The sequence below is a fragment of the Crocodylus siamensis genome, chromosome 1 (assembly GCF_052110815.1).
Source record: "Crocodylus siamensis isolate JL-2025a chromosome 1, ASM5211081v1, whole genome shotgun sequence".
NCBI classification, from domain to species: Eukaryota; Metazoa; Chordata; order Crocodylia; family Crocodylidae; genus Crocodylus; species Crocodylus siamensis.
This window is the reverse complement of record NC_143395.1, coordinates 10,388,472-10,408,216: the sequence shown is the minus strand read 5'-3', so window position 1 is coordinate 10,408,216 and position 19,745 is coordinate 10,388,472. Positions and strand designations below refer to the sequence as shown.

General features: G+C 46.6%; 1 protein-coding gene across 3 annotated transcripts in view; it reads left to right on the top strand.

Annotated features, from left to right (window-relative positions):
* The window catches only part of LOC149872568 (protein eva-1 homolog C-like), a 307,247-nt gene that overhangs the window by 104,359 nt on the left and 183,143 nt on the right, over positions 1-19,745 (top strand). For all 3 annotated transcript variants that reach the window (XM_090031332.1, XM_090031345.1, XM_090031338.1), the window contains one exon: positions 14,765-14,888. In XM_090031332.1, coding sequence (XP_089887458.1) covers positions 14,765-14,888 — 124 coding nt within the window. The remainder of the gene's footprint in view (positions 1-14,764; positions 14,889-19,745) is intronic.

Below are 19,745 nucleotides of genomic sequence, written 5' to 3'. Positions count from 1 at the left end.
ATGAAGACTTAACCACTCTTATTCATCCTTGTTTGGGTAGGGCACTTATCTGAGACTTGGGAGACCCATACTGAGTTCTCGACCCTGCCACAGATTTCCCACGTGACCTTGGGTGAGTCTTTAAGTCTCTTTGAGCCTCAAAGCAGGCTAAAACCACCTCCCCACCTGAAAAAGCAGGACGAATATCCCTTGACTTCCCAGACTGTAGATTGTGAGGTGCTCGCATGCAACAGTCCTGGAGGCAACAGCAGTATCTTCCTGCCTGTACTCTTCCCATTCCTCTCAGTATTTCTCTGGAGCTAGTCTTTATACGGCCTTCCATGCTGCCCCTGCACTCTTCTCACTTTGTGCACTAGTGACTTCTACCCACTCCTGTCCATTGCTGCCTTTCAACAGCCCCCAAGAAACAGAAGGGGTGTGTGTGTGTGTGTGTGTGTGTGTGTTTCAAATTCAGTTGTGGATAGCTCGAGTCATTGTGTGTGCATTGTGATTGACAGCAATTAAAAAAAGCTGAGCCAGAAGCCTTCACCATCAAGCACATAAATCACTGTATCTAATCAAGCCCAGACTGTAGAAATTGGTTTCTCTTTCTGCAGGAGTAGGCTTCAGGGGTTATTAATATCCTTCAGTGCAAGCACATCCCCCCCTTTTTTTTTGATTAATGAGTTGCACTTAATTCCTGTTTAAAGGCCTCCCCACCCCAGCTAATGTCCAATCTGGAAGGCTTTTTTTGTGTGTTTAAAAGGGAAAAGCTGAGGTTGATTACACTGCATTTACCACCGCTAATCCAGGCCTTGGGCCTTGATTCTTGGGGTCAAGTGCCAGAATCTCTTGCTATCGGCACTTGTTTTCATTTGAAGCAAAATGTACGCCACCTGGGAATGCATGTCTGGAACATTAAGTCAGTGACCTGGAGCTACAGATTTCTGTTATTCGAAAACAGTAGAAGTCAGATTCGACGTGAGATATCCAAACGTGTCAAGACTTTGGAAGCCGAGCAATAAAAAGCCATTCATATAGGGATTTTGGTTTCAAAGGGGCTGGGTCTCTAATTAGCCATTGGGACAACCTGAATGACTGGAGATCAAAAGAACAGATTAAAGGTGTGTGGAAAATCAGATGCTGCTTGCCTGTCTTCATACTTAAGGCACTTTTTTTAGACATCCAGCCCTCATGTTAGGGTTCTGGGGATCTTAGAATAGCATGAGATACCTTGTGATAGCAGCTAAAGTAAATCCTGGAGCAGCTTTTGCCATTTTCTAGAAGCCTCTTTGACCAAGTTCACATAAAGAAGTGGGGAGAAATACGCACCCATTCATTCCAAGTTAGAGCGAACTTTGGCCATATTAGATTTGGGACAAGCGGAGCACATTAATTGTACCAGCGCACCACCCCGGCCCCGCGCTCTCTCCCTTCCGCAGTTCTGCTTTAGAGTCCTGCACTGATTATTTCTGACGAGGCCATTATAAACCAGAGTCCCAGCATGAGCCAGGAGTGCATATCAAAGCTATGATGATGGATGCCAAAGAATGAATGCACACAGCATCTCTTCCTTAATGCCCAGAAGGATTTTCTGGCAGGAGCCCTTCTCAGTCTTTTTTGTTCAAGGTGCTCTGTTTCACATTGCACACTTGCATACTCACTGGAGCAGGGACTGAAACCCTGGTGTCTTACCACCCAGGTCCATGCCCTAACCACTGGGATATACAGTCTCATTCTCATTGGTCCAGAAAATATTTAGGATTCCAGCTTTAGTGGGGGGAGGGCTCATATCCACCCCTCCAGTATAGTGGCCAGGGTGTTTTTCAGGGTGCTAGGAAATAAGGGTCCGAGTCACCTTCCGGCAGGGGGTAGAATTGAATCGAGGTCTCTCATATCTTGGCTGAGACCCCTAGCCAAAAGGCTGTTGGCAAAAACAGGTGCTGCCACTTCTGCTTTGTAAGTATATGCCTGGAGATATCCTTTTCAGCTGAGACTATTAGGCCATCCAACCTGAACTTGATTATAGCTTGGGTGGGGATGACCCTGTTTTGTGAAATAGGAGATATAGCAGGGGTGGGCAAAATATGGCTTGCGGGATGTATCTGGCCTACCAGGTGATCCTACCCAGCCTGATGGGTGCTGCCAAGATCCTGAGGATGGCAGGCTGCACCCTGTGCTGCTGTGCTTTGCTGCAGCTGGGGCTGGGGCTGGGCTGGGCCATGCAGTGCATGGCATGCAGACTCCTCCATGTGCCCTCCCTCCCACTATATCCAGTACCCCCCTCCCTGGCTTCCCATTAGCACTGCATCCGCACAGTCCTGGCAACACAGCTGCTGGCAGCTGAGCACACATGGGACGGGCATGATGCAGCACGCTGGGTAGCCATCCCGTCTCCCCACCACGATAAGCCACTGTGGCACTGCTAGGAGGTGCCCCCAACTATCCTGGTGTGGCACGGTGGCAGCAGTTCTTTGTGGTGAATGGGTGGGCAAGACAACTACTTTGCGCACTGTGTCATGTCTCATCCCACGTGGGCCAGGATGCCAGTGGCTGCGGTGCCAGGACTGCACAATGCCAGCATGAAGCTGTGCGGGTGGATGCGGAGGGTGGATGCCAGGGGAGCAGAGGAGCTTGTGTGCTGCGTGGCCCAGCCTGGCCTTGGCTGCAGCAGAGCAGCACAGAGCGCAGCCCTCCCTCCTTAGGCTCACAGCCATGGTCAGTAGGATGGAGAGGATCAATAAGTATCTCCCTGCCCCCCGTCTGCCCCCTGGCCTGCCACAGCTCATCAGAACTCATTAAGTGGCCCTTCAGCCCAAATAATTGCCTACCTCTGATGCAGGCTCTGGGTGAGCAGAGCCTAGAACTTGGTGTTCCACTTTTTGAGTAAATGCCCTAACTAGTAGACTGTTAGGTTAATTCATAGTTTCATAGTTTCATAGTAGCTAGAGTCGGAAGGGACCTAGATAGATCATCTAGTCCGACCCCCTGCCTTGGCAGGAAAGAGCACCGGGGTCAGATGACCCCGGCAAGGTGCTCATCTAACTTCCTTTTAAAAATCCCCAGGCTAGGAGCCTGCACCACTTCCCCTGGAAGCCGGTTCCAGGCCCTAGCCGCCCTGACTGTGAAGTAGCGCCTCCTGATATCTAACCTAAACCTACCCTCCGCCAGCTTGTGACCGTTATTCCTGGTCACTCCTGGCAGCACACGGGGGAACAGGGACTCCCCCAATACCTGCTGATCCCCCCTGACCAGTTTGTAGCAGGCCACAAGGTCCCCCCTTAACCTTCTCTTGTGGAGGCTAAACAGGTTCAGGTCCCTGCCTGCTGACCCCTGATCATACGAGTGGCCCTCCTCTGGACTCTTTCCATATCATCCACGTCCCTCTTGAAGTGTGGCGCCCAGAACTGGACGCAGTACTCCAGCTGCGGCCTGACCAGTGCCGCATAGAGGGGGAGGATCACCTCCCTGGACCTGCTCGAGATGCATCTTTGGATGCATGCCAGGGTACGGTTGGCCTTCTTGACTGCCTCCCCACACTGCCGGCCCATGTTCATCGTGGAGTCAATGACGACTCCAAGATCCTTTTCCGTCTCCGTGCTGGCAAGAGGGGAGTTCCCCAACCTGTAAGTGTGGTGCCGGTTCTTCCTCCCCATGTGCAACACCTTGCACTTATCAGTGTTAAACCCCATCCTATTCTCATCCGCCCACCGTTGCAACCTGTCAAGGTCAGCTTGTAGCCTATTGCACCCTTCTAGTGCACCCACATCCCCCCACATCTTAGTGTCATCAGCAAACTTGAACAGGGTGCTTTCTACCCCCTCATCCAAGTCACTGATGAAGATGTTGAACAGCGCGGGCCCGAGGACCGAGCCCTGCGGCACCCCACTGCCCACGTCCTTCCAGGTCGAGAAGAACCCATCCACTACCACCCTCTGGGTGCGGCCCTCTAACCAGTTGGCGACCCATTTGACCGTGTGGGCATCGACACCACAGTCTCCCAGCTTTTTGATGAGGACAGGTTAATGGTAGACAGGTTTACTTTCTCCTCCATCCACTGTCATAACTATTTTGCAGCTTGCACCTTTTTGGAGGATTAGGGTCTACAAATCTGCTTGAGTGGCCTGAACTACCACTTACATTGCAAAGTGAACTGGCTAACTGCTGCTTCCATGTCTAATGTTGGAGCTGGATTTGGACCAAAGTTGTCACCTTGGGGGCAGTGTTGCAGGTAATTTGATACACAGCACAGCTACTGGATGGCTTTGCCGGTGTTAGAGAATTACAATCTTGCTTTGTCCATGCAAATTCCCATGATACAGTATTGACGGTAAATTGCAAACCCTTTGAGGCAGAGACCTCAATTTACAACTGAGGCCTTTGGCTGCGTGTGGTGACTAATAACAAGACGTTCCTTTATATGTGAAAAACCATGGGAAGATGATTCTAGGCAGGAAAATAAACGTGCGTGTAACTTTTCATTTGGGATTGGGGCCAAAACTAGACTCCTGTGCAGTTATTTTGTGTGTGTGTAATAATTATGTACAACATGTCTGCACGCATGTACGTGCACGTGCACACACATACAGACACATGTGTAATCTTTGCACCAGTGCATGGAGAAAAAGTATAACTATTATTGGTGTTGTAGCCTGATGAGAAATAAGTAAGTCCATATATTAGCATCCTTATAAAATATCAACTGAGCCAAAAGCATGCGATTTTGACCTAGCATTTAAAGTGCGGTATGGAGCTAGAAGGATCAGTGTAAGAAGTCTGAAATGATGTGGCATTCTTGTTATATTTAAAAAGCTTGCTGTGACTCTTAATTTCTGAATCAGCATTTTCGATGTGGTTAATTTTCAACACTAAACATGACTCCAGTGTCTGGAAGAAAGTATCACAGTCTCAAATGTGTGACACTACTTGTTATCAGATACATAGATTATCTCTTGTGGCAGGCTGTTATCTTCATATTAACAAGGTGACAAAAACCAGAATCAAAGCATATTTATTAGGAAAATAAAAAAGACACCGGAGAAGTCTTTATCTGCTGTATATCTGCTTCTAGACGTTTGTCAAATAGATCGCAAACTACATTAAACTGTCTGATATACATGTGTAGCTCCTAATGAAGCCAGCCTAGACCTGAACTTCCAAGGGCAAAATTCAGCCTTTTGACTTATTTCCCTGTAAAGAAAACCCTGTGGGTTGTTTGTAAAATCCTCCTGAGCTGAATCAGGCTTCTTTCCTTAGAGCCATTAGCCGTTCCTTCACCGTGGGTTGGTCAGCCATCACTGACATGGGTCACTAAGGCTGCTGATGTGGTATTTCCTTTTATCCTTTAGGTGAGAGATCTGACACCTTCCCCCTGTTTTCTACCAGAGCGAGAGGCAGTTGGACAAAAGAGAGCAGATTCCTTGCAGTTTAACCGTGGGATTTTCTGACTCTTTCAGCTTTGCTAGCGAGGTTTCTATGATATGAAGCAATGGCGAGCTGATGGGAAGGTCAAATAAGCTTTTCAGCTTATGAGCCGTGGGGCAGCTGTTGATCCCTGCAAATTGGTGGGGATTGGAAGTGAGTAGCTTTTCCCTGAAAGATCTTGTTTCCTTGCAACGTTCTCAATGTTGAGGGTAAGAGCGTGAAACGGAGTGAAAAGCATTTACAAGTCACTGGATCCACCTTTTCAGGAGGGCCAAGGACTTTGACCGTTGCATCACTTGCCCTGCTGACTTCATCCTGCAGAGCAATGAGCATATAATACATTTTATATATGTTGCAGTTGCACTGTAAGGACTCAGCAGAGATGAGGAACTCATCGTGGCTAGTTGTGATGCAGACGTAGTAAGAGATGGTCCACAGAGCTCTTCCATAGGGTGAATACACAAGGAGAGCAAGGGGTGAGAGGGGAAAAGACTTGCCCAAAGACCATGCAACCGGTTAGTGGCAGAGCTGGGTGTAGAAGCCAGATTTGGTGTTCCCAGGCCCTGCTGCCTCTCATTATGTTATGCATTCAAATACTACCAGAGGAAAAGTGCAGCGTCAGTCTGAGAAGGCTGAAAATGGTGATTTTTGACACACGACAGCTTGAAAAGCAGCAGTGCAGTAGGGGCTAGGCATGTGTTGCTAGTGGTTGCCTGTGAGCGTATGCTCTGAAAATGTTGCGATACTTTTCCAAACTTAGTCTAAAGTCAAAGAATTGATCTGACTTGGCATATATACAGTGCAAAGGCTGCGTTGTGCTAGGAATGTGAATATAGTTCCCTGCAGTGCATATAGCAGGCAAATGAAAGCTGATTTGAAAGTTATAATAGACTTTGTTGCCACCTCTCTGCAGATGCAGATACTATCTAGGCGTTTAATCTCTAAATTGCCTTGTTCTTGACATTTTCAGCTTTGACTAAAATGCAATTCAGAGCTATCTGCTTGCATACCTTAGTGCAATAGAAGTTAGAGACAGTGCAATAGAAGTTAGATGCAGTACTGACTGACCTAGTCCACCTCCCTGCTGGAACAGGCCAGTTCCCAAGGGCACATGCATTTAATGTTTTGGTTTTTTTCCATCTAGATTTGAATATTTTAGCTGATGGGGTTTCCATCATCTCCCGCGGGAGACTTTTGACAGCATAATGTTTCATTGTCAGCGATTTCATTGTTCCGTGCATTTTAAGCATTCTCTTTCTTTAATCCTGTGACTCCTAGATATACCTTCCACACTGGCATTTCTCCATTCAGAGCTGGCACATAACTCACATTGTTAGTGAATGCCCTACTCAATAATGCAGGTTTGATATAAGCATTGGATAATTACTTAATATTTATCACGGATGTTTTCTCAGTTCAGTTTCTACCTGCCAGGTTTAAACTTGCTGGAATGTTTGTCACTTGAATTGATGTCTTGGGATTTGTTCAGCCTTCATCTTGCTCTAAGGCCATGCTTGTTGCATTGTGATATTCGTATGCTGTGTGTGCTACTGAATGGCCTCATGAGACAACCTAGAATGAACTTGCAGTACCATGTAGTTTAATTAGACTGCAAGTTCCTTAGGGCAGAGGTTGGCTTTTCTTGGTGTGTCCAACACCTTGCACAATTCCAAACCCAGGCCTGGGGCTTTCACCACAATATGCATAACACAGACTGGAGCAGCTGCTCGATGCTGCCACAGATGGGCATCACGGGTCTAAGCCACAGAGATAACACTTCGTGCTCCTTCTCCACCCTGGATTTCATTCTGCTTGCCCACCACTGCTGCAAAAATCAGCTGACTCTGTGATTCACACCAAGAACTGAGGGATTCTTTGTGAATGCCTGACCTTTTCTTACGTATGTTGTTCAGGAGTATTTGCCAGTTTCGTTTTGAATCTCAGACTCTTGCCAGAATGAAAACCCAATATGCTTTCATTTCTGATGAGGTTACAGTAGCATATAATATAAGACGCAACACATTCCACAACATCTAGAAAGGTCTTGGGACTTGGTTTTGGAAGAAGCCACATGAAGTAAGTGACACACAAACTAAAGCTTTCTTGGTTGTTCTTTGTTCTTTTCCGCTGAAAAAATCCTGACCTAGTCTGAGTTAACACTGGGCCAATGCAAATATTGGTGCAGCAATGCATAACTGTTGATTTCAGCAGGATTTCCCCTGGGTTCTCCAAGCCTGCATTTGGCATGAGGTGGCTTACTTATATTTTTTAAAGGGTATTGTTACCCTACCAATGATAAAACTTATATCCAAGTTTACCATTATACCAATGGTGTCATCATACCACTTACCATCATACCAATGGTAAAACTCATATCATACCCTACCAGTGGTAAAACTCATATCATATGGTAAAACTTATATCCGAGTCTTCATGTTGAATACACATCTCTCAAATTCAATCATGCATCTAATTCCTTCAATTGCTGCGTCTCTGCAAAGTGCAACTTGGATGCTTATTTAGTGTGGGCTTTCTGTGCTGTTTCATGCGTGGGCAGGAAAATGTGTGTCTTTGGGTTGGAGAGTGGTTTTGTAGCTGTGGTGGTCAATGAAATACATGGCAGGCAACAGACTTTTTTGTGATATCTTTTATAGGACCAACTGTATAATTGGAAAAGGTGTTAGACAAGCTGCAGGGCACAAGATGTCCTTCTTCAGCGCTGAGAAAGAAGCAGAGGCAGCTTGAGCTGACAAACAGATAGAAAAATGGTCTGTGTATAACTGCGTATGTAAATGAAAGCAGTGTGCTAACAGGGATGGATAAGAGGCTGTAATGTAGGAACTTAAAAACAAGAGAAGTACACTACAAAGGATAACATAATTAGTGGAAGAGTAAGACCTTTCAAGAAGGAAAAGGATCATTATTACCTGTGGAGTGCAGAGATTAGCAGAGATTGCAGGTAGACTGTAATTAGCCATAAAACCATTGTCTGTGTTCAGTTCATGGCTTCTAGTGTCCAGTAAGGTTATGGTTAGGTACAGACAGTCAAAAAGCCTAAGGCTGAATCAGTTCAGTCTTTGCAGGTCTAAGATGCACAGATTAAATTGAAACAGAAGTGAACAGACATTTACTTTTTATTCAGAAAATGTAGCCACATGCCTGCAATGGCTCAGGTCAGAAGATGGGAGGTGCTAGAGCAGGGCTTTCTGGCTATTTGTTCACTTCCTCTTCCTGCTGCCCCTGAGATCTCTGGGATTTGCAGTCCAGACTTACAGCAGCAGGACCTTGCAGGGTTGTTCATCGCTTCCTCTTCCTGCTTCCACGTGCCTCTGGGATTTGTAGTCCACAGTCACTGCCTTCCAGAGGCTGATTAATGTGTACTGGGCCCATGGGCAAACACAAAATTGGAGGCCCCCCTTCCCACATGGGAGTTGGGCTGCAGGGTGGGGAGAGGGGCCCTTCCCCTCCTAGTTCTGGGAGAGGAGGCTGGGTGGACCCCGCCGGGCTGGGGGAGCTCATGCCCACCTCTTCTCCCTGCTCCCTGCTCCCACTACGGCTGAATGTATGCACACACATGCACAGACACAAGCGTACATAGACACAGGTGCACACATTCTACTCTCTCTGCACATGGACACAGACACAAACACATTGTCCCTGTCATGAACACACACACACACACGCGCACACACACACACACTCTCTCTCTCTCTCTCTCTCTCTCTGCCTTCACAGGACTTCCCCCACTCTCAATCACATGGAGGCAGCCCCACCCCACCCCAGCCCCTATTACACTTACCTACAGGGAGCTGCTGCCTGGCTGTCCCATGCGGCCATGCAGCTGCGAGAGCTGGGTTGGATTGGACTGGGTTGGGAGCGCTGCGCTGTGTCTCTGTGCCTGGGCAGTGGCACTGGGAGGGGTGGCTGTGGGGGTGCCAAGATGACTTTTGGGGTGCTATAGCCCCTGAGAGCCTCCCAGCACTGCTGCCATCAAAGATCAGTAGACAGGGCGAGGCGCTCCTGACCTGGCTCCACCCTGACTGCTGCCTTCCCCCTCTGCCAGGTGGGGTGCAGCTCTCCCAACCTGGCTCGGCCCCCACCCCCTGGGTACAGTGCCACCCGCCTCCCCCAGGCATGGTGCTGCTCTCCCAGCCCAGCCCCAGCCCTGCCACCCCCTAGCCCCATTGGTGGAGGGCCCCAACTTCGAGTTCCCAGGGAAGCAAATGCAAAAGCCATGGTTTTAAATTTGGCACCATTTTTGTCTCCCTGCTGGGAGACAAAAGCAGGCACTGAGTTTAAAACTGCAGCTTTCACTTCTTTGGTGATGAGCATCCCGGGGCCCTGAACTGCTGGTAGAAGCCCCTGGGCTCGTGCCCAGCTGGCCTGTCCATTAATTCGCCTATGCAGCCAGCAGTAAGTTTGAGTTGGGGAAAAGGTGTTTAACCCCTGTCTCTGGCCCCAGTCTCCCCCCACCAGACTGGGCTGCATCCCCAGCTGGGCTGCCCCCCATCAGCCAGTCCTCATTGCTTCAGCTTGGGGGCAGAGGGGTAGGCCTAACCCTGCTCTCTGGAGCAGACAGCACAGCCCAGCTCAGGTCTGGAGAGTATGCTGGGATGTTGGGGGACTGTGATTTTACTTAACCAGGAAGGGGTCTGGGACAGAAGTTTCATAAACTGGTTTGATCCGTATCAGTCAAGTCTGATACTACATTCAACCAGGTTTATCTTTAACCAGTTTCAGCCATTTTGAAACTGGTTTATGTGCACTAAACTTCTGTTCTGTTACAGGTTTAAACCAGTTTCTGATCAGTGCACTTAAACCAATTTATGTGTAACTTCTGTCCCTAGCTTATGAGTTTTGTTCCTAGATTTGTCTTCTGAAGTGTCCTAGGTCATCTTTGTGTCCTTTTCATGACTGATGCTGTTTACAGAGCTGCCCTGGGTGAAATTTTGGCTTTGTTAAAGTCAATGGAAGGTTTGCAATTGATCACTGCCTCTGGGGCCTGGATTTCACCCTTGATCCAAATAGACAGAGCCTTGCCCTCATGTGCTAACATTGTTTGGAGTACTTTAAATGAATGATATATACAGCATGCAATCCCTAATGAGTACCTGGAAGGGGGAAAAAGTGTGTGTGTACTGGGGGCAAGGCTTTAAAACATCTCCTTTGCAGCGCTCCAGTCTAGTTTTGCTTGTTAAACATATCTTCTTCATAATACCCAAACCCCACTAGCAAGTACCACAAAGCTTATCAACTGTGTTCCTACTGCATTTCCACAGGAAAGACCTGATTTTGATCTTGAGGCCTCTCTTGCTTTTAAGACCCAGGTCACTGAAGGGAGATTAATCAGGGGCATAAATCACAGAGGTTCAACTAGTGTTTGTTTTTGTTAAATTTACCCTTTTTTTTGCTTACTTTATCTTTCCTAAATCTCAGGGCTTCTCAACTTGATTAGGGTGCAGAGAATGGAATGGATTTAAACTGCCATGACTTCCCTCCTGGGCTCTGGCTGTCAGCCCTCTGGCTTGATTTACCACTGGAACCCAATTATAAAATTGCACAAGACAATTAATGTGTCTTCCCCCCTGTTTTGAGCCAGACAGGAATTCTTTCCCTTCTTCCTCTGCTAGCATGGTTTTTATAATACAATGTGACTTTATTTTGTACTAGCAGAGGGCCCACCAGATGATGCTGATGTAATCAGTCAATTGTATGTCAGTTATGGCTAATACTATATGTCAGGTCTTAACACAGGTCCAGACTGGTCAAGGACTTTTCTTGTATTTTTGTCATACTTTTCCATCTCTTCAGCTTTACAGCACCTGGGATAAAATGAAGGAGGATGTAAAATGAGAGAATCAACAGGAAGCTTTTCTTGCTAAACATCTTTGTCTGTGGTTTACAGCATTGTGGCTACAACTTGAGCTCAGAGGTGTATTACCAAACGAGCGAACTGGCTGCATGCTAATGAAGTCACGCAAGCTCTGTTAGTTTTGTCAGATGATCACTTAGATTGGAAAAAAACCAAACCATTTTTGGCAGTTTTTATGTGATGTGCATGGCATGTAGAGGTGAGCCTGGAGGGAGAGGGCATACTGCTCAGTAGGACAGGCAGATGTTTTATATGCTTTATTCAGGAGCTCAGTGATAACTTCCAATGAAAGAGTGGTTCATTTGGAGCAGTTAGGCCAATTAAAGACTTTTGACAATACCGCTCAGATGGGAATGAATGTGGATGTTCCCCAAGAACTGGACTCTGTCTTCCTGAGGGAAGAACTCTTTTCTCTCGGAGGCAAGAATACTTTTTGAGGGTCTTTTCTCCACTTCCGTATTCTTGATGTAGCTTAGTAATTAACGGTCCAATTGCAGCCAATCCTTTTAAATGATCCAGGGTTCAGGGAGGGGGCACACTTACATCATTTTCTGTGCACCTTACAAAATGAACTGGTGTTTGGGTGTGGAGACTTCCCCTTATTCTCTCACACATCACTGTACTCTGTAGGAAACTATTATCACGCATTGGGTGAGTAGTGTCCCATCCTTCTTCCCAACGGGCTTTCTGAGCTATATGAAAAGAGGCTGGATCTACATGGAGTACGTAATGTTCATACCTCAGTCAAATTATAACTAACTGTGTGTAGAAACTTCCAAGAAGCTCTTTCTGCTAAAGGCTATTTCCGTGCCTTTCCATCAGCTAACACTGTAAGGGTCACAAGGATTGTGTTAAGTTTTATAACCAGCAAAGCACAGCATGTGTTCTTCATTTGCTTTGCTCACAAAATGGCTGAATTATCTTTGTTTAAGCTCAAAAATAAAATGCCATTTCCCACGGAGACAAACTCTTTCAAATGTCAGCCCAAAGGTGCAGGCTGCAGGAAGTGCTGAAAGACCGAAAACGAGGGGGTTTGAAATGGAAATGGTTAAGTCATCTGAACAAGAACCGTTGCTTCTGCTGCTCCTGCCAATATCTATGCCCATCTTCTCTAATAATAAGAGGTGTAGGCTAGGGAAGACCTATGGAACATGCAATCAAGGTTTGAGAGTAGATGGAGGGTCCCTGTGGCATGGGGAAAGTATGTCCGAAAGCAAAGAAGGGTTCTGCATGTATGGTACAGGAGCAGGATTATTGGTGGGGAGAGAGAAGAGGTCAGCATGAAAGAAAGGGGCAGGGAGAAGAATAAAGAGAGAGTGTCTGCAAGGGAGCCTGGGAGAGCTTTTGAGACGCTGAATTTTCTGAAGTCTCCTTGAAAGCAAAAATTAATCGGGTTGGGAAGGGAATTCAGCACGCCGTAAAGCAGGGACTTAACAAGGCCAATGAATTACCTCACTCTGTGGTCTCAGTCAAAATGCTCTGACAGGTTCATGTGTGTCAGGCAAACATTATGGTAATTTTAAAGCTTTAGGGGCTCTGCAGGGGTAGGTAAATACCACCCAAGTCATCCAGCCGAATTTAAAACTTAATTACTGCCCCACTTAATACTGCTCCCCCCCCTTCAGCTGTAAAGGATCATAGGGCTAAAAATCATTAATCTTTCTTAATGAAGCTATTTTCTAACAGGAGACAGAATGTCTTGCCCCTGTGGATTTGAAGATGGAGTTATATAAGTAGGTTGTGGATGGGGAGGTGTGAAGCGGGTGCTGGGTGAAGAGGACTGCATAAGGAGGCAATGCCAAAAGTACTCGAGGGGAGAGAATTCATCAGACTCGCAAGCCCTGGATGAGTTCAGCTAAAAGAAAACCAGCCAGGGAGAGGGAGAAACAAGCTAAACTTAAGTTAGCTGTATTTCTCTGTTCCTGCTATATCTGCTCATTATTAGAATGACCACAATTTCTTATCTAATCAGGAAAAGACCTCCTTTAAAAGCAAAGGGGGTGGGGTGGGGATCCAGATCTCATGAACAAATCAACAGTAACAACCATAATGGTGGTGTGATCAGAATTTGGCCATATATGTTTTAATGGTCTGGTATTCACTATGTAAACTCCAGTCCACTCTCCTAAAGCAGCCTACCCTAAGGTCTTGTTTATATGCAGATTGTGCTGTTTTAACTGAAGCCTTGTTTTTAAATGTATAAAGTTAATTGGGTACAAAATCTCTTGTAAATGGAGGGAGATAGTTAGCTGTGTTAGTCTGAAGTCAGGTACCTCAGGAGCTGACTGGTTCAGAGGGGAGTAAGCTTTCAAAGGTGACAACCTAACTTCATGGATAGGGACAGGCATTACATATAAATCAGTTTAAGTGATCAGAAACTGGTTTAAACCTGTAATGGAACAGATGTTCAGTGCACATAAACCAGTTTTAAAATGGCTGAAACCGGTTTGAGATAAACCTGGTTGAATGTAGTGTATCAGGCTTAACAGATTTGGGTCTAACTGGTTTATGCAATGCCTGTCCCAGACCCATTGCTGGTTTAAGTTAAATCAGACTCCCCCAGCATCCCATCATGCTCTCTAGGCTGGCCGGGACTCTGCTTCACAGCAGGGCTGGCCCCTCCCCTCAGCTCCCTGGTTGCAGCTCTGGCAGAGTCTGCAGGAATCTTCCTGGCTTCCCCTAGCAGACCACATGTTGGCTACAGTCCGTACTGTGGCAGACCAGTTCCTTCCTTGGAAAAGCTGTTTAAGAAGAGCTTGAACTAATGGAGAGAGGCTTTGTTTTCTGATGAGGAGATAAACACTGAGTTAGGGGTGATGCACATTGTTATGAATTCCCTGCTGGGCTGGTCAGGAGTGGGGGAACCCCTCCCTAATCAGAGCGTCCTGCTGAGGCCTGGCCGTTCCTCCTCAGGTCAGCATTGTGGAAGGGAAGGGAGGGCTGCTGTAGCACCCCACGGCTTCTAGCCTAGCCTGAGCCACTGCAGGAATGTGCCTGAATTGTCTTAATCCAGAGGGGATGTCTGTACAGTTACAAACTGGTTCAGCCTAGCCAGCTTAGACTAGATTGAATCAGTTTGGCCTCAGACTTTTTGAATATCTGTCCCTAGCCTATCAGATGCTATGAATAATAGGAAGGCATATGTTGCTCTGAACCAGTTAGTTTCCAAGGTGCTGCACTGCCTGCATTCTGGTTTTTTAATGGGGCTAGTTTATGGGAAGGGCTACTGTGTATGTACCCAACAATGCTGGGAAGAGTCCTCAGCCTCCAGGATACTAAGTATTTGGGGCCCCTCCATGCAAGTTCCCTAGACTGCCTCAGCAAAACCAAGATCCCACTGCTGTTCTAAAGCTTGTCTCCATTTGATACGCTCTTTTATCCATACTAAAGTGCTCCTGTTTTTCTATTTTTTTGTTTCTCTCTGTATGTGTGTGTGCGTGTGTGTGTGTGTGTGTGTGCGCGTGCGTGCATATGCACCTGCCTATGTAGAAAATCCTGGATGAGTGCCAGGACAGACGGAGCTGCCAGTTTCTTGTCAATAGCCGACTGTTTGGTATAGACCCGTGCCCCAGAACCGGCAAGTACCTCATCGTGTGGTACAAGTGCAGGCCAAGTAAGTATCTTCTCCAATGAATCTGTTTGCTTCTGTGCGATCACCATTCATTCCCTGCTTAATCTTTTGCAGTGAGGGTTCTCTTTTGCAGGGATTTTGCTGTCTTCCGCCTTTATTTTTGATGTAATTATAAACCATTTGAGCGCGGAAGGTCCCCCTCCCTTGCTTTCTAGTGCGTTGCTTTTCTGCTGGCTGGCTGGCTCTTTCCTTCTCGCTGGGAGTCCACTGGAGGATTGTTTGTGCAGGTGCCAGCAAATGCTCTTGCCAACGTTTAGCTCATGCTGCCCTGTAACACTGTCATCCTTGGGTGGGCTCCTACAGCTTTGTATTGCAGTGACTTCCACTCTGCACTGACTGGGGGCAGGGGTTGGTGGGTGTGGGGAACTGTGTACTTATATACTTACCCATTAGAAATGAGTCTGCACTTCGGCAGCTGTTGGCAACACGCACTGACAGTCTCACAACAATCCATGTGGCCAATAGCCTAAGGGGAGCTGCATCTATCCAACGTCTCTGACATATGGGCTGCTTCTGGGGAGGCCTACATTTAGATACCCACGTTTGGCTTCAATTTTGTGCAGCCCCTTTCACACGATCCAAATTCCAAGCCCTCTGAGCAAGCTTAGTGATACAGTTATTTAGTTACAGTGGAGAGGGAGAGAAACTAGAAAAAAGTGGGAGCAAAGGGAAAAAATATTCTAATATTAAAGGAGATTTTAAGATGAAGTGAGAGAGACACAGAGATCCTGTTCTGAATAGCAGGAGTGGCACAATATAAGAGTCTTGCTGCAATATCCAGGGTCTGGTGCTAACTGAGCAGAGAGTGCTGTCACAACCCACGAGGAGGTAAATGAAAAGCATTTAATGAAACCCACATGTGGAGTCTGAGCAAGTGATTTCAATGTCCATCTCTGTGTGCAAAATGTCTGTACAAAGTGCAAGATGAGGCTGTTGTTCTGGCAAGTCTCTGCCATGCTGCCTTAGTTGTGGGGATTTGCACTGGTTCCAGGGGTGGGCAAAATGTGGCCCAGGGGCTGGATGAGGCCTGCCAGGCCGTTCTATCCAGCCCGCAGGGCCCCTAAAAAATTTAGAAAATTAATATCAATCTGCCCTGTGCTGCCTGTCATGCAGCCTTTGATAGTTTCATAGTTTCTAGGGTCGGAAGGGACCTGAGCAGATCATCAAGCAGACCATGGCAGGAAAAAGTACTGGGGTCAAATGACCCCAGCAAGGTGATTGTCTAGCCTTGTCTTAAAGACCCCCAGGGTAGGAGCCAGCACCACTTCTCTTGGAAGTTGGTTCCAGACCCTAGCCGCCCTGACCGTGAAGTAGCGCCTCCTGATGTCTAATCTGAATCTACCTCCTGCCAGCTTGTGACCGTAATTCCTGGTCACTCCTGGCAGTGCTTGGGGGACAGGGACTCCCACAATGCCTGCTGGTCCCCTCTGACTAGTTTGTAACAGGCCACTAGATCCCCTCTCAGCCTTCTCTTGTGGAGAGGACAACCTTGCACTTGTCAGTGTTGAATCCCATCCTATTCTCATCCGCCCACCCTTGTAACCTGCATAGGTCTGATTGGAGCCTATTCCTCCCTTCTAGTGTGCCCACATCCCCCCACATCTTAGTGTCATCAGCAAATTTGAACAGGGTGCTATATACCTCCTCGTCCAAGTCACTGATGAAGATGTTGAACAGTGTGGGCTTGCCAAAACTCAGTAAGTGGCCCTCTGCCCAAAATAATTGCCTGCCCCTGGCGCCTAAGCCACAAAGCAGTCCTAGGTTTTGTCTTCTGGTTCAGCTGAGGAACCTGCTTGGGGCAGACTGTGCTAATTTACTGGAGACACTCTAGCAACTCATCTCTAAGTGAAGGTTTATTGGCTTGGAAAGTTCCCCTATTTACAAGTTTGGCAGGAAAGCGTTTGTGTAGGTTGGGTTTTTGGGTTTTGCGTAAGACATAGGGACAGAGGGAAATTTTCCTGAGAAGAAGAGGGAGCAGAGCTAGACTGCTTGTATTAACTTCCCGCCCATGACTGTCCTTGAACTGGGTTTAGCTCAGGCTCTGAACGCATGGCAAATTCAGTCTGCAGGGCATATTTCAGAAACATTAAGAAAAACCCCCCCATATGCAAAATACAATTATTGCTCGTCAGTGAGCAGGTAATACGCTGATTTCATTTAGACCCATTGAGTGTAATTATTAAGAAAGCTGCAGCAACATATAATTAGAGGGAACTGACAAAATATTTAATTGGCCTCTCACACATGCCCTCTAACTGAAATCCTGATTCACCAACATGATTAAATAAATTTAGGGTTTGTTTTTTCCAACTTATCTTCAAGGCATAAAGCTGCATAGTATTTTTTTTTTTTTTTATTGCTGTAAACTAAGACATATTCTGTGTGCCATGAGTAGGACTTATTAGAGGGCGATGCCCTTGTCCAGTACCTATCATCAGAGCAAACCGCTCTCTCCCGTGAGGTTAGCCCAGAGCAGGGCTCCAATGGCACGTCAGTTCTTGCAGAGCTCATCTAATTGACAGCTGGGACTGGTCCGTAGCCAGGTACTAACACTGAGTATCCCTGAAATGGAAGGAAGAGCAGCTGAAACTCTGTAGCTGACCCCTGTGGCTGTGATGAACCAAACCAGAGCACGGAAAAGAGAGCCTCTGACATTTGGAAAGTCTGGGATCAGACCCACATTGTTGCTCACGTCCATCTGTAATAACAAGACTTACATGATTGGAAAAGGTACTTCAAGGATTGGAGGAGTGTGTTGAGCCAGGGAGACTGGACTTACATGGTGAGGGGTGAAGAGCCAGAAGTGTGATAGATAGAGTTTGGTAGAGAAAAGCATCCATAATTTGCTTCCTTTTATCCAATCTTAACAGAGACCCTTTGTTCTGGAGACTGCACTGGAGAGGCATCCTCTTCTAACATTGGTCCCGTTTAAAAGTCCTGACCCCACAGCACATTTCCAGAGAGTAGGGATGCCGTGGCCCAAATCAACATAAGCTCATTTACCTTATCCCTGTATGGTTTTAATTGGGAAAAAAGTCTTCACATTCAACCTCTGTGCTATGTTGCCATGCCCTGTGCTGTGTTGTCATGTTGAACAGCTGCCATGCTCCACTCCGGCAATGGCTGCACTGTCGTGTGGGTGCTGTGATCTTTATGGCTAGGGACAGACATTACACGTAAACCTGTTTAAGTGATCAGAAACTGGTTTACAGCTGTAACAGAACAGATGTTCAGTGCACGTAAGCTAGTTTGAAAATGGCTGAAACTGGTTTGAGATAAACCTGGTTGAATGTAGTATCAGACTTAACTGATTTAGGTCAAACTGGTTTAGGCAATGTCTGTCCCTAGCCTATGTAGCTTTGCCTACATTGCGAAGTATTAATAAGTGATCCTGGTGATATGTGTTAGCTCTCACTGTAATATTTGCAAGGCGTACAAAGGATCTGTATCACAAGCTGATTTCTGCTGCAGAAAGGCACAGAGCCTTCGGTGAGGCCCCCACCTGTCTCCTGCCAAGCAGTCATCCATACAGCCTTTTCAGAGCAGCCTGATCATTTACCAAAAACAAGAGATTTTGGGAGGGACCTCTTCTTGCCATTCATCCAACATATTGTCCACCTTTCCACTTCCCTGCTGGCCTGATCCTATACCACTGAAGCTAATGAGAGCTTTGCACTGACTTCTTTTTTACTCCTCTGATGTGCTTTCCTGCACACTTTATGCATACAGAGAGGGGGAGGGCTTTAGCCCCCAAAGAAACCATTATTTCTCTAGAAATCCCAGGCAAAGGCAAAGAAGAGACCAAATGTATTCTTAGCTCTTTTAGCACCAGTGATTGATTTTAGTGCTGGAATAGATTGGTAATTCAGTAGTTGTCGGCCCTTTCAGAAAAACATTAGTCTCCCTCATGAGACAGTTTTATTGGTGGCAGGAGAAGTTCATTGTATTGTTCACCGCATTGCTCTTTGGTGGCTCATGCCTTCTAAGCAGCACGATGGAGTGCGGGCTGTTAAAATGGCACATCTTTCTGGCCTGCCTACTGAGGCAGCAAAATAGGCCTTTTACCCCCTGCATCCATCACCTCATTCATGCTTATTTGTATTATTTCAAATACAGGGAGCGGAAATTTATAATGGCAATAAACCTCAGGCAGGGAGTGTCGCAGTGATAGAAAGGTGTAAATAAAAGGCCGTTATAAGTATCAGAGGGCAGATCCATGAGCTCAGGATCAAACGAAGCCTTATAAATGCAGCATTACTACTGGCTGTCAATTCTCTTTTAAAACCTTGATGGACAGAGATTTTCAGATGCTGTCAAGCAGCCCTCTCCCCAAAACACACACGTCGCTTGGCTGTCAGGGCCAGGATTCAGAACCGCATGATTTCATCCTCACCAAATGAAGAGATTATCATCAGTCACTATATCCAATATTTCCTGGAGAGAGTCAAGGAAAACTGCATCTGATGTGAAAGAGAGTCAAAAATCCAGTGGAATCCCCTTGCTATCCATAGTTATTTCTGGCTAATATTGGTTCAGAAGAAGAGTCAAGTCCTAAACAGAAACAGCAATGACTTCCTTCATCCTCCGTTGCGGTTGGGTCAGGCACCAGATATACCCAGCACTCAGATACGAATTGCTTTTAAGGCAAATTATTTATACTCTTGAGGTTTCCCTGCTCCATTCTGCTTTGAGCTTTGCAAACCATAAAACTGCCTTCTGTCGGTCCCGCCAGATGTGTCCTCTGGGCTTCCTTGGAAGGGGTGCTAGTAAAGAACCGTTTTTAAGCTGTGAAGGTTTTTTTCCCAAATCCTTGATGAATGACAAAGAAAGACAAGTCAG